General features: G+C 44.0%; 1 protein-coding gene across 4 annotated transcripts in view; it reads left to right on the top strand.

The window, feature by feature from the left end:
• Positions 1-14,904, top strand: part of LOC107273347 (transcription factor Sox-2) — a 248,390-nt gene that overhangs the window by 168,304 nt on the left and 65,182 nt on the right. Inside the window, exons 1-2 of one of the 4 annotated variants that reach the window (XM_015751443.2) lie at positions 4,874-7,397; positions 11,378-12,751. The exons of 1 other annotated variant lie outside the window; for it this stretch is intronic. In XM_015751443.2, the coding sequence (XP_015606929.1) occupies positions 6,058-7,397; positions 11,378-11,492 (1,455 nt within the window). In that variant the 5' untranslated portion in view covers positions 4,874-6,057 and the 3' untranslated portion in view covers positions 11,493-12,751. Of the gene's footprint in view, positions 1-4,873; positions 7,398-11,377; positions 12,752-14,904 lie in introns of those variants that run through there. 2 more of the 4 variants (XR_001539209.2, XM_015751442.2) reach the window with 2 other exon arrangements.

The following is a 14,904-nucleotide window of genomic DNA, read 5'->3' as shown; positions in this document are numbered from 1 at the left end:
GGGGGGGGGGGGTGAATTGATTTGGATAAAAATTATTTAGCAATTATATGGGCTGTTCGGGAATTAATTAAAATGCATATCGATACTCTATACAGGGTGTGTCGGGTGGTTGGTGTAATTTATTTTTAGCTTTCGTTCGACTATGACCAATCGATATGTATTTTGGGCCTTAGGTATTTGGAGGGGCGAGAATTTTGTTTATGCAATTCCCATGAGTCATCCACGTTGCTGGCCGATGTTTGTGCTGCGTCGGCTGCGAGGACGACAACAAGTGGGTGAGGAAAGGGTTGAAATGTCTGAAAAGGGTGGACAGACATGGGACAAACAAACTAGGAGTCCGAGGAACTCTGGCCGATCGCCCATTGCGTTTTGAACAGTTCAATTTTACACTGTACGTTGGTGTACTGTATTCGAAACGAAATAGGTGGGAATGGAAATTTTGTAAATAAATTTTTTTATCGTTCATACTTTCGGAACGAATGCAGATAAGGGGAAGTGGTAATTTTGATTGAATTTCGAAAATTTGTATCAGGGGTTTGGCCATTGGACGATTGATTATTATTATTTAGAATTTTTGCAATTTTCGGGTTATCTGCTCGACTCGAAATTTATGTCGCGAGCAAGAAAGCTTCTTGTCAAGAACAATCCCTTGGCCTACCTCGATATCAGCGTAATCGTAAATACCGAATTGGAAGATCGTGGAAGAAAAAAATATATTTTCACCCACGCTTCTTCGAATACCGCGAGAAATGGAGAAATTCGTATTAGAAGCTGGAATGGGTTTTCAAGAGCGTGTAAACTGCGTGTAACCGGATTAGCTCGCGTGTAAGCTGGGAGAGTTCAATGCTCAATGCGTATTATTGGCCGACAATGACGTCATTGTATAGCTCACCAACGCCCATGTACACAGGTTTAACAGTCTATGCGAAAACCTTACTGCTAGTGGCCAAGGTAGTCGATTGAAAAAAAATGAGCATTTGAAAAAAAAAAAAAATCTACGTTTAAATGAAGTAGCTAAAAAAAAGTGTACGACCCATAAAAATATAATTTTTTTTTTTTTTTTCCATTAATCGCAGTCATAAATTTTACATCTGCCTGTACACCCATATGGGTATGTGCAATAACGTAATCTCAGTCGTTCCATCAACCCCGAAGATGCTCTGGTCACCTCTCCGTCGGTTCTTCGTATGCCTTGGCCCCGTACGTACCTATACCGTTGTATCGAAATGGCGGCGGCGTAAACCGAGGCCGGCAGGGGATAGCCATTTCTATCGTGCGGTTCAGCCGAGCAGCCAGACAGCCCGAGATTATTTGGATCCGATAGAATGGCAACAATTGAGCTTTGTAATCGGTCCTCTCTTCGATAAAGACTTTGTTGGCCACCCTACCAATACCAGCGCCAGCACCATTACCGTACCACCCCTAGCGCCTAACAGTACGACCAGCCTCCCACCTCTCAATCCGGACCACCCTATCCCTCCCGCTCGTACCGATCTCTGACTTTTCTCCCTTTCTCTTACTTTCTCTCATTATTCCAGCGCTAACCGAACCCCAATGGAATCACCTGTTGGCTATAAACACCCGTCAATTCCTTCGCGTTCTTTAACCATTGTTTCGTACCCCTGTCGCCGGGGGTTGAAATTTTTTTTTTATTTATTTTTTTTTTCTCTCCAAAACCCGCGAGCTTTCATCCCCTTGGCACGAAACGAGATAAAACAATATCTTCGGGTTCACGCTCCAACGCACTCTGCGTATCTCGGGCGTTATTGAGACGTTGGATGCTGTGATAAAAAAAATTTTTTTTTTTCAATTTTGAATTTTGAATTTTTTTTACAACCGGTCATTTACATGGATTCGGAACGTTGGTCGAATTTATCTGTCTTGTAAGGGGTTTTGTACGGTGCGTGAAATTTGTGTAAAAAAATTTTTGACTTTTATCATTTTTCGAAATGGGGTTTTTTTTCTTTTTTTTTTCGGTAAAGGGTCGGACTGACGTTCGTATCCTCTCGGAACTTTGACTGACTGAATCTCAAGTCCTCCAGTGCGTTTGTATTACGTACAATGAGGTTTCGTGTTCACTCCACGGTATACTCGTATAAGGGATATACCGGGTGACACCGATATACATTGATGTATAAACGTAGGTAAGCTACGGAACCACAATGCAATGGCAGCCATCGAGTATCACAAACATTGATTTGAATCACAAAGACCTCCCGTGGTTCTTCTATTGTCAGCCTGACTTATTGTACCGTCTCTCTACTCTCTTACTATCCATTTTACTCTCCTTCTACTCTCTCTCTCTCTCTCTCTCTCCCTCCCTCTCTCTCTCCCTCTCCCGTCCCTTGTACACCCCCTTTTTTCTTACGCTCTATCAATCTACTTTACCCGGTTATGTGCCACTTGTGGCATTTCGACTACCGTTGACTATATCGTGCATTTCTCTCTCTCTCTCACTCTGTCTCACGGAGAGAAAGATAGAGGGGTCTCTCTCTTTCTCATACTTTTCCCCGTACCCACTTTTCAGACGGTTTGAAAGTTTCTCGCGAGCAAACCACCTTGCCATTAGGTATCAAGAAAGTTTCGCGGTACTAAGGGGGTGTGATTTTGGCTGGTGTGAAACGATCTGTACTTTTAACTGTTTCATATATATATATATATGTATGCATGTTTATATATTTATACAAATTCCATGCCCGATTTAATGCAGGTATCCAGCCCACAGGTATATACCCCGAAAATACATACAATAGAGCCAACTTAGCCCGGAGGTAGATAATTGGATGGGTTTGAAAATAAAAATTAATAGTTTTATTATATATAAAGTGCCCAGGAGTCATCTAATCTTCTTATTGCAATTTGCCGTAAATTTGTCAAATTTAAGTAAATCCTTAAAAACAAATCAATAGTTTTCGTTGTAAGTCATAACCGTCAGCGTGACGTCATACCTTTAATCACACCGTACCAACCCGACCCATGATTACCCATCCCCCTGGAAATCGACTTGCTAATTAATATTTATGGTTCAAAGTGCGAAAGTCGTTGTTTACGGGTGGAAAAATTGTTTTTAAGTTTTTTTTTTTCGTTTTTTTCATTTTCTCAACGCTTCGCAATTTTTGCCATTATCCGTGCATCTTTCGGTATTTTACAATTTTGTTCAGGCCTGATTTTCACCTAGCGCCGTCTCCGTTTCGTATCGGCATCGGGTTTTTATTCTACAGGCGTTCGGCGACGTTCGAAGGAGGCTTCGGAGCCGGGGCAAAAAGTAACAAGCCGAGCGCGAACAAACACAAATACAAACACAATAAGGATTGAAGGCGTTTGTTCGTTGAAATTGGACGTGGCGCGCGGGCCCCTGTTCAACCACTCCTTTTATTGTCAGGCCTATACAGGGTGTGCTATGATTATCTATGACGCATTCTTCCATTATATATCTCGCGGCAACAGGTCCTATGCACTGCGAGGCCGCTTAAACGGCGTCGCAGCGCGTCCAATAAAGATCTTTCGAAACGGCTCGTGCGGGGGCCTTTTTATTATGGATTTTTGAAGGAAAGTGAAAAGAAGAAAGAACGAAGCCAGAGTGGCCCCGGGATTACGCCGAGAAGAATCATTGAATGGGAGAAACGAGCGTCGAGCTCGGTTAGCCACGTGCTTTTTGTGGACGGGATGATTTTTGACTTTTTTTTTTTTTGGACATTCTACTTTTTTTTTTCCTATCTTCACGGAAACCCGAAACAGTGCGAAATTTTTCAGGGGCGTCGAGCGAGGGGGGCGTGAAAATAGCGCATGCGTAATAATGACGTAATTCGTCGCGCTGCATTATTAGCGGATGCTGTGCCGATAATGACGCGGGGAGTCTCGCGTAGACTTTCGATCCCTGCGTCATCCCCTACTTTTCCAAGGGATGAATATTCGCACAAAGGACTCATCTCGTCTCCTTTCTTTACGTTTACTTTCCTTTTCTCACCCGCCACTCGCTTTGCTACTCGCCGATCTTCTCTCTCTCTCGCTCTCTCGGTAGATACTATACAGAGCTTCGATCCCACGCGGGTCGAGTGCAACGTCGTGATGCGTCGATTTCGCAAATATTTGATCATTTACACGTCTTTAAAATTTTGAAAATTTCAAAAAAAAAAAGGATACCCTATACGCGTTTCCATACTGAAAATCTTCGTACTCGCATAATCATGCCTACGGTGCAGTCGTGAAAAAATCAGAAGTAAGAAAAATCAATATACGTCACAGGTATACCGACATATTGCATAGGGAAAATCGATAGTGGATATTTGAAAAAAAATAACAAAAATTTTCTACCCGAATAACCCGGGTCGCCCGTTTACGATCGTTCCCTCGTAACAAAAGGACAAAAGTGTGAAAACGGGTAAACCGCAAGTAACGAGCTATAAATGAACCAAAAAGAAACAATTACACGATATGACAGCGTCGGATAGAAAATTTAACCTAAAAGGAAAAATTTTTAAAAAGCGCGTACAGTACGTATCAAGAATAAGAAGAGAAGATCGCCAGTCGAAATAAGCGTGTAGAGGTAAAGGCGAGTGAGCGCGCAACGTGTCGAGCGGGTGGCCGGCGTCGCGGCGCGTCTCGTTCGGCGGCGCTCACGGCGTCGTCGCGAGAGGTTGTCCCGCTTGGGGTGTGACGTCACGAGGATAGTGGCCGCCCAAGCGGGCAAAATGAAGCCGCCATTGGCTGTTGGAAATGATGGCAGGCGTGCGTGCCAATCGATTGCCGTTGGTAGGCTCGGGCCTGAGGTTGCACGTAGGACCAGGGGCAAGAACGGGGTGGAAGGTGGGATTCCAGGTGGAGGGGACGGCGGCAGTCTGCTTTGGACGGCTGGTGGGGGTAGCCTACCTCGGCAGGAAGTGAGCCGAACCCAAGAGTAGGACCCCAAGGCGAAACCTACAAATGCTCAGACGGTTCCGTTCTTCCGAGGAGAGTGGAGGTCGCTTCATCGGCACTCGCTTTTAAAACGTGCGTGCGACACGACGGGTCGTACCTGGTGGTGATATACACAGTAACCGATAAATAGCTATCGCGAGAGCCACGCGCGCATCTACGGTTAACGAGAATCGCGATAAATCGTATGCAGATACAGTGCGGATTAAATCGGTGATTTTGGTTGGTCGGACAAAAATCGAGTAAAGAAAATCGATAAAGAAAAAAAAATAAAGAGGAGAATCGATATATATTACAGCTACGTTCACGGTGGTCAGTGTGAAAATCGTTTGTTCCTCGTACCGATCGTGACAATCGTACGGACTGGCAATTCGATACCGGAGGATCGCTGCATCTTGGTACGCGCTGGCGACAACGGGAAGTGACGATGACGATATACAGAGTGTTCTCGTTGACGCGCTGTGACTCTTTGACAAGTGTGTAACGATTGTATTTGAACGTTCAAGTTGTGAGAGGCCGAGAGGCTGCGATTGAGATTCTACCGTACAGAGACATTGTTCTAGATTGTATCGACACGTGAAAAGGTGGCCGATTCTGTGAATACAACTTGGTACGAATCTGTCGCTGTTTATACTGGCCCAGAGTGATCAGGGTGTTCTGTGTTTTGGTACTGTCTCGTGTAACTTGGACTCGAGTTAATTTGTACGTGGGATACACGGGGGAGGAACCGTTGAGGATTTAGCGTGACCTATCGTTGCCCATGGCACACGAGGCGGGTATGTTCGTATGAAGTGTTTGGACATGGTGGAGTTTTGAGACTGAGCTCGAGCGTCGTCGATAAGGGACGACAAGGGGGATTCGTTGGTGAGGTCAAAGGTGAATCCTGTTTAAGGATTGCGACGTGAGCCGCGCAGTAATAAAGTGAGGATCAACCGTGGAGACGAGGAGGTGAGCCCATGTTCGGTGTTCGGCGTAAGAGTTCCGCGTAGCAACCGCGGTGCCGTCGTGGACAGTCAGGGCGGAGGTGCGAGGGCTGTGACCTTCGGGTCAAAGGTCGGATCGATCGGGATCGCGGATCGGTACTTCTTGACGTCGAGCGTTATAGAAAAAGGCGGCAAGCTGTACGGGCACAGGGAGGAAGACATGCTCACGATGGAGACGGACCTGAAGGGCGGGAGTCTGCACGGGCAGATGCCACCGCATCCTCATCAGGGTGTCTCGCCCATGGGACATCATACGGGAGTATCGCCGTACGGTGCGCTGGGCTCGATAGTACACAGTCCGGCCCTGTCCGGCAGTCCACCCAGTGCCGGCGGTTTGGCTGGTCTGGGTCTTCAGCATCATCATCAGACGCCCCAGCATCACTACGCCTCGATGCAGGCCCAGCAGCAGGCCCAGGCCCAACAGCAAGCTCAGCAGCAACAGACGATGCACTCGCTGGCCGCCCAGCAGAGCGCCGCCCAGCAGCAAGCTCAGGCCCACCATCCTCACCAGCAGCCGCAGCAGCATCAGCCGCCGAACAACAACAACAACACCAGCAAGAACAACAACATCGACCGCGTGAAACGGCCCATGAACGCGTTCATGGTCTGGTCGCGGGGTCAGCGACGGAAGATGGCCCAGGAGAATCCAAAGATGCACAACTCCGAGATCTCGAAGAGGCTCGGGGCCGAGTGGAAGCTTCTCAGTGAGACGGAGAAGCGGCCGTTCATCGACGAGGCCAAGAGATTAAGGGCGGTTCACATGAAGGAACATCCCGACTACAAGTACAGACCGCGCCGGAAGACCAAGACTCTTCTCAAGAAGGACAAGTTCCCGCTTGGCGGTGGCGTCGCGGGCGTCGGCGGTATGCTCGGCGTCGATCAGAGACAAGTCGGCGGCAGTGGACCTGGTCAGCAACCTCAGCTGCCCCGAGACGTTTACCAGATGCCTAACGGCTACATGCCCAACGGCTACATGGTCCACGACCCGACCGCCGCCGCATACCAGCAGCATGCCTACGGCGGGCACATGGGTGCCGCCGCCGGGTATCCCAGGTACGACATGGGTCACCACATGGGCGGCGGAAGTCCCAGTCCCATAAACAGCTACATGAACGGCTACGGCGGATACGGGACCACGACGGTACCTGGTGGCTCACCCTCGCCGTATCACCAAGCTCAGCCGGGCTCCCAGATGTCCAGTCACAGCCCCAGTGGCAGCAGCATAAAGTCCGAGCCCACGAGTCCTGCGAGCGCAGGGATACACACCCCGACGCCGACGGGACCATCTTCCACGGGTGCGCCGGGCGGGGTCAAGAGGGAGTACATGAGCCAGCAGCAGGGTCAGCAGCAGCAGGGCGATCTGCGGCAGATGATCTCCATGTACCTGCCCCAGGGTGGCGAACAGGGGGTCGTACAACATGGCGGAGGAGTCTACTCCCCAGGACCTTCCCCGGATCCCTTGGCTCAGCATCACTCGGCCATCCCACCCCTCACTCACATGTAAGCTCAACCAAATTCAACAAATCAATCCTAATCTATCCAACGAGCCCTTATCTCTCCCGTCGCTCTTGCCGGGTGGAAGCTCCGACCTGGTCGCCAGTCGCGTCTTCCACTCTGGTCAGAGGGACTTCACGTAACGGCAGGACTGCTTTTGCAACTGGTCCATAACGCGTTGCATCCCTATAACCTCCGGCTCATGGGACCCCAAATACGTCGGGCGGGTCCCAGTTAAGCCCTGTACATAGTAATTACGCTTGCACGTTATTCATTGCGCGTTAGCCTTTAGCCACGTAGCGTCGATCTTCTTGCGCATCGTTATTGGCTCTCTTTGTCTTTCTCTCCTGCTACTGGCACGTCTCGATTTCAAGAACCAAAAGTCCGATCGGTTCCGTAAGTCGCGTCTTTGTCCTTATTTGTGTCCTCGGACTTTTGACGGCTCTGCGGGCTAAAGTCCGTGTGTACAAATAAACGTCCAGGGAAGTGTGTAATCCTTGCTCTAAAATATTTACATTCTCGGCCGAGGACGCCGGGCGTCGGTTGTCGTCGGTCCGTGCGCGCTAACAGTGCCATCGATCACTCGTGCTCTGTAACGGTATGGACGTTCGGAGAGAAAGATGCAGAATCGACGATCGCGAGAAGATCGGACGTAACTTAGAGTACGGCCAAGAAAAAGAAATTATTTACCGGAAATCGGCTAACGCAGATAATTAATAAAATCGTAGGATAGCTTAGAGTGGGAGTGAGAGAGAGAGAGAGAGAGGGAAAATCTGAAAGACACAGGAGGAAGCATGACAGACCCATGGAACGTAGATTTGGAATAACCAGGGTGTTCGCCACGCGTGATACGGCACTGTTTCCTGGTGGGCTCTTACGGGGGCTTTACGATATTAATCGCCGATTTTTTATACCTCCTCAAGGATTATCAATCACGCACGGAAAATATGTATGCACAAAAATCAGAATATATATATATATATCTATATTGAAAATAATTGACAATTTTTCATTTATGCATATCGAGTCGAATTCTTATGATAACGGCACTGAGAGTGATAAACCTGATCCCGTGGCTTCCCGTGACCACCCCACTCTCCCTTGCGATCCTTTTTCCTAATTTACTATTTTTTATTAAAAAAAAAAGAATTTTGAGGAAACATCTATGACACACGCACACACGTAACGACTCGTGACAAATCCCTTAAATCTCATATGTATATATACGTCATGGCATTCTTATACGAAATATCGAGGGTGTCTCTTTGTCTCTTGTTCGATCTTTTTTTTTCTTTTTTTTTTTAATATTTATTCTAGACTCTTATCGTTATCGCGACCTTACGAATTTCAGTAGCAATCCGTGGAAGAATGCACCTGTCACACCGTCCGTAGGATAAAATCGGGACAGATGAATTCTTTTCTTGATATGTGAGCTGAAATTTTGTATAGAAAAAAAAAAAAGAAAAAAAAAAAATCGAAAAGGTCACCGATAACGATAATAAGTATCCACGCGAATTGTAATAATTTTTCTCCTCGTTATCACGCAATGAGATATCCTCGTGTCGGTCACTAAAAATGACATCGTGATTTTCATACTCGACTGTCCTCTCGTAGTAACGTCCCGGGTTGCAGTAAACTATAAGAATGCTTGTTAATAAAGAAAGGGGGACGAATAAAAATTTTGAAAAAAAAAAAGTCATTGCCATCGATTATTAATTATTCTCCTCGAGCAATCACTGTGATAATGCAACAAAGGGGCCACCCGCGTGTGAGCGCACGAAACGCATAAATATTTTAACGCGAGAACCCGCAGGACCAGAAGCAGCCGTATCGAGTGCAGCCGAGAGGAACGTATTTCCAAAGTATACGCGTGTCTGTCAAACGAGGAAAACACAAACGTCTAGAAGCTTCGATGCTAAGTGACAGACGCTGAAAGTTGCCATCCAATGTCCAACGTTCGCGTTAAAAGCGCCTACGAACACGCGCTAAATGGACGCAATTAATGCCAGTACAAAATTGGATTAATACATCCCTCGTTATCGGCCAAGGCACTTGCGGACAGATTCGAAAAATATATATATACATATACTTGAGCACGTATATGCGTGTGTCCTATCAGATAGCATCATCTAAGCATCATCTATATATATATATATATATATATATATATATATATATATATATACAGAGTTTATTCACGAAAAACATACCAGCTGAAGTTGGAGGCGATTGAACAATTTTGTTAATCGACGCCTTGTTACCAAAAAAAAAATGAAAGAATGTGAAATTCATGGGTAAATCAATGTTACGACGTTAAATTTAATTTTTGCAATGATGCCACCCTGCTATGATTCATGAAATCACCCATTCGCGGCCAATCTCAGCTGATGCTTCTGCCGTGAATAACCCTGTATACACACGCGTAAATGAAAATATATCCAAAATCGAAATACGCTACGCGTGTGTATATATATATATATATATATATAGCATAAAGTAGGTATCACATATTTTAGCCGTGTTTTCCGTCTGTCTCTTGATGCGCTGTCGTTGCGCAATGCGCGATACCCACCGTCCCCAAAGATAAGAGCGTGAATGTGACGTGCGAACGTAAATACGAGCGAATGCGAGAATGCATAGGAATGCGTGCGAGACAATAGATCGTGATTTGTTACGAAGGACCGAAGGAGAGAGAGAGAGAGAGAGAGAGAAAAAAAGAAATTGTAGGTAAAAACAAATTGGCTCGTAGTTCTGTATTTATTTACCGGTAAACAGTATTTACGTTGTTACTATTATTGTCATTGATATTATTATTATTGAATCGAAGTCAATCGTGAAATTTGAAAATGATCGCGATCGATCAGGAAATCCGTAAAGTATCATTTTCGTTATGGGAGATATGTATGAGAGAGAGAGAGAGAGACGAAATGATACGAAAGCATATACGGTACAGCGTGTGCGAGAGAGAGAAGAAACGTATTGGATCGATCGGTTCGTTAAAAGCTCCTGAGATCCGTGAGAAAATTGCGCACGACACACGAGAGCGAATCGTCCTTGGGAATGGGGAGTCCCGTGAGTCTGGCATCCTGGCATCCTGACACCCTGGTGGCACCCCATCAGGTGATTGGCAACCCTGGCCATCCCCTGACCCTTTTTGAATCCCTCAGTCCCCCCCATCCCTCCCTCGTCACCTTCGTCATTTTCCCATCCCTTGTACGTACGCACGTGGAAACCGATTTTTTTTTTGCTTCTGAAATATATATCTCGCACAGAGTATCTGCCCCGAACGCACTTCGGCATTGCTCGGTCGTTTCCGTCGATATTGAAAAAAAGAAACAATTTTTTCTTAATATATATATAGTGAGAGCGAAAAATCATTGGAAGGGGTCGGTCATTAATACTCGGTTTAGCGATTCTTAAAGAGTGGACATATATATATATATATAGAGAAAGAGGAGGGAGAGATTAAAATTATCATTTATCATTGCGACTGCTAGTTTTTTCCTTTATCAGACACCCCTCCCCTGCCTGTCATGCCACTTTCCAAACTTTGCCCAATTCCCCTTACGTACAGTATATCTAAATATACATACGTTGTGATTAGTGATTTTATTATGATTATTCTCTCCTTGTAATTGATACGTTTATTAATTACTAATTATCATTAATTATTATTGTATTATTATACTATTACGCTACTCGATACGACCGATCTTTTCTTTTTTCTCTCTCTTATATTTTTGCATTTTTTTTTTTTTTTTTCTTTAAATTCACTTTCGTCTCACTCGCCGTTCTGCCGTTTACTTTTCACATCAATTCTCTATCCTCCCCGATCATCCAAGAAATCGTCTCCCCCTGTATCTCTTTTCCCAATGCTGTTAAATCACTGCCGTAACGCTAATATCCATGTCTCACGGAGAATTGGCGATTACCGCGTGATTGAATTTAATTATTGCTGCATATCCACTGTAATATTTGTCCCGTAGGATTTATCGGACGACGTTTACCCCATTTTATTGTAATCGGCCCCAACCGTACGCGGCCAGCGAAACGACCCTCGAAAGAAATCACGGCGGACGACTGCATCCCCTCGAACTTTAATTTCTTTCCGATACCACCTCGAGCTTCCGCGAGGACGATGTCGCGACGAGGCCTAAATCCTTATCGGCTGGGAGAGCCCACAGGTACATCGGATCGATCCTGTGAGATACGTTAAAATATATATATAAATATATACAAAGTAAACGAACAAACAAACAAATATATATATATATATATTATATATAAATGTACAAATATTATTTGGACGACGGCGTAGTCGGTGCGTGCTGTGTATCATTGCAGAGTTGTGCGCATGCGCGAGAGAGGACGAACAAAGATTCAATCAACCGATAGCATACGAGCACACGTGTATAGCTTTTATTAATTAAGAAGCGAGAAAAAATGAAAATAATAATTTTATTTCAAGCTGTCTCCGATCGAAATCTTTTTTCTTTTCATTTTTTTTTCTTTTTCTTTTTTCTTTAATTTTTTTCCTACACCAAGAACATTTTTTTTACACCTCCCCTCACTTACTCCCACCTCGTCCCGATCTATTTATCCCTCACGCGCGATCTATCCCCCCGATAACGACTCCTCACGATCTTTCGAATTCACTGAAATCATCTCACGCGACACGAATATCATTTTTCTTTGTCTCTCCTTATATTCGTTATCACAGTCATCGCTGTCGTCATCGTACACTATCAGTTCCTCCGCTCCTCTTATCTTCCCCTTGCCCTTTATCATCCTCGGCTGGATCATCGTGTGTTTCCCCACTCGGAGTACATACTATTATTATTATTATTATTATTATTAGTACTATTATTACTATTATTGCTATTATTATTATCATTATTATTGTCATTATTAATATTATTATTATTGTATTATTATATCTATTATTATTATTATTATTATTATTATTATTACTGTCATCATCATTATTATTATTAATAATAGACTCTCCTCATTCCTAATACACGAAAATGATAATCGAATGGGAATACGATAAGGCTTTGTACAAAATAATAATTGAGAAACAAGAATAACACGATGATTAAGGAATAACGAATTGAAACTCATCTGTACATATGTTTGACACGGTGACGAATGACCGTGGCGATTTCGAATATACAATTGATTAAGTGCATTTACATTGTGTTTTCAATTGGTACGTACCCCCTGCCATGCGTTCTACGTTCCCGAAGGAGAGAAAGAAAGAACAAAAAAAAAAGAAAAGAAAAATTAATGATTCTCGACTCCTTTCCCTCGTCCTGTGAAAATTTCACGAGAATCGAAATGAAAAAAAAATAAAAAAATAAAAAAAAAAAGATTGCAAATCATGGACGATCGTGGAGTCTCTCTACGTGCGCTCGTTATTTCTGGCTATTGGCTCGAGACACGTGGTGCAAAAATTATCACGGGACATGCGGCAGGTAATTATGTAAAATTTTACGAAAAAATTAATTACTTAAACATTCTTGAAAGATCTCCATGAACGTCTCTTTTATTTCTCTGTCTCTTTCTCTCGATTTCCTTTTTTTTTTTTTTTTTAATTTCAATATCATTTTACATGCATGCTACTTAACATATACGTGTATACTTGACGTATGTCCTTTCGTTTGTCTCTCTCTCTCTCTCTCTTTCTCTCTCTCTCTCTCTCTCTTTAGTGTCAATAACGTATCGATAAACGTGAAATTATTTCCCTGCTAGGGTTTTTCACGCTTTCGTACTGTTAGTCGTGTAAAATGAAATTGTGGTTTTTTTTTTTTTCTGATGTACCCCCCCGTCTACTCACCCAATTATTAATACGAGGCCAATAAATATTCCATCATATCTCGCGTCGTATAAACTTGGCGTTTGTCGTATACAAGTAATTTCGGTTAAAAGGCCTCCCTCGCCACTAAATGCAAATGCACCCCCTCCGTATCGCCGACCTACGGCCCTTTTACCCCGAGCCCAGCCCTATCTACCGGGCTATAGCTACTACTCGTATACCTATATACTGTGAGTACTAAGCTTTCACCGGCAGCAGTCCTACCAACTGCCTCCATATAAAACGCTCTCGAAAGTGCTTTCAATTACTTATACAGTAAAAGCCGATGGGACCGACTTGCGCGCTTTCGTATTTTCGAGCGAAACGAGGGAATCTCGCACTTGGACGCCACGGCGTACATCGACGTCCCGGCGCACGTGGTACCCAGCGTCCCCGTAATTTTCCTTGAGACTCGAGTTTTTGAAAATCATCGATCGTGACTGGGGATCATTTTTCTATATAATAATTTTTGTTATCACAGATGTCGCCATGACTTTTAATAGTTTTTATATGAAAACTCATACTTTTTACTATAAAGTATGGTAAGCGGTGTGGCTGTTGCCGCGAATTGCCGTATTGTATCGATAAGTATTGACATTTGGAAATTATAACCTCTTAACCTCAATCGTATACGAAACACGACGTTAATTAGTATTTCAGAGAAAACATTTGTTTGAATGGGATATTACACTTGTTTCCTCTCGAATAGTAATTAGCTCATAAAATACTTAATTATTTGTCTACATTGTCTACGGGAAGGAACAAAAAATTATTTTACGGAAAAATTACTATTTTGGTTCGATAAAAATTCCTATAGTACTTGTAAGACTTCCAATATGTCCTCTGGTAGCGCTGCTGTACCATGCTCCCTTGGTAGATGTTACTTTCATGGCTTAGCATCTTCTACCAGATCCTTCTCTCCGTGTGTATGAGGAATTTTTGAATATTTGGCACCCCGTCTTGGTTTTTTAGCGTTATTTTTTAATAAAGGGGATGATAATGGGTGTTTTGTTATCAATTATCGAGGGTTTAGATTGGCCTCGTGCTAACGAGGTATTTATTTTGTTTCTCGAGTAAACATTTTTTTTTTCAATGAATTTTGTATTTGATCTCCGCCTCTGTCACTCTCGCTCTTACGTATCCCATAGACTGTATGGTGGCTTATCTATTTGACTATTTTTTATTTTTGTCTCCGTGTGTACTCTAACGCGTAACCGTGTGGGCGTACGAGGTCGTCTACGCGTGTTTCGTATTTACCACGATTAGTTCCGTCTCAATGGAGCCGTTAATTGCGTTAAAATTCGTGAGGTTTGCCGAATGGGCGCGGGTCAATTTTACGCGATTCGTTAATTGGCAATTTACGAGATTTACGGATTCACAAAGGTTCCTCTTGGGATTTTCGATTTCTCGTTAAGCCGTAATACCAGGCTCGTGATACCGGCCAGTGTCAACATAACGTGAATGATACTAACTTGAGTATTTTCAAAGCGATTCATACAGCAGCGCGCAGGTACAGGAAGCTCGATTATCGCCTTGTTGAATTCCGAAATACCGAAAAAAAAAAAAATTACCGTTAACGAGACTGACGATTGAATAAGAGGTATAAGTGAAAAAAAAAAAAAAAAAAAAAGTCATTCGAGCGTCGACAATTTCATC

The sequence above is a fragment of the Cephus cinctus genome, unplaced genomic scaffold (assembly GCF_000341935.2).
Source record: "Cephus cinctus unplaced genomic scaffold, Ccin1 Ccin1_scaffold1576, whole genome shotgun sequence".
Classification (NCBI taxonomy): Eukaryota; Metazoa; Arthropoda; class Insecta; order Hymenoptera; family Cephidae; genus Cephus; species Cephus cinctus.
Note: the sequence above shows the minus strand (reverse complement) of the source record. Positions and strands in the feature narration are given on the sequence as shown.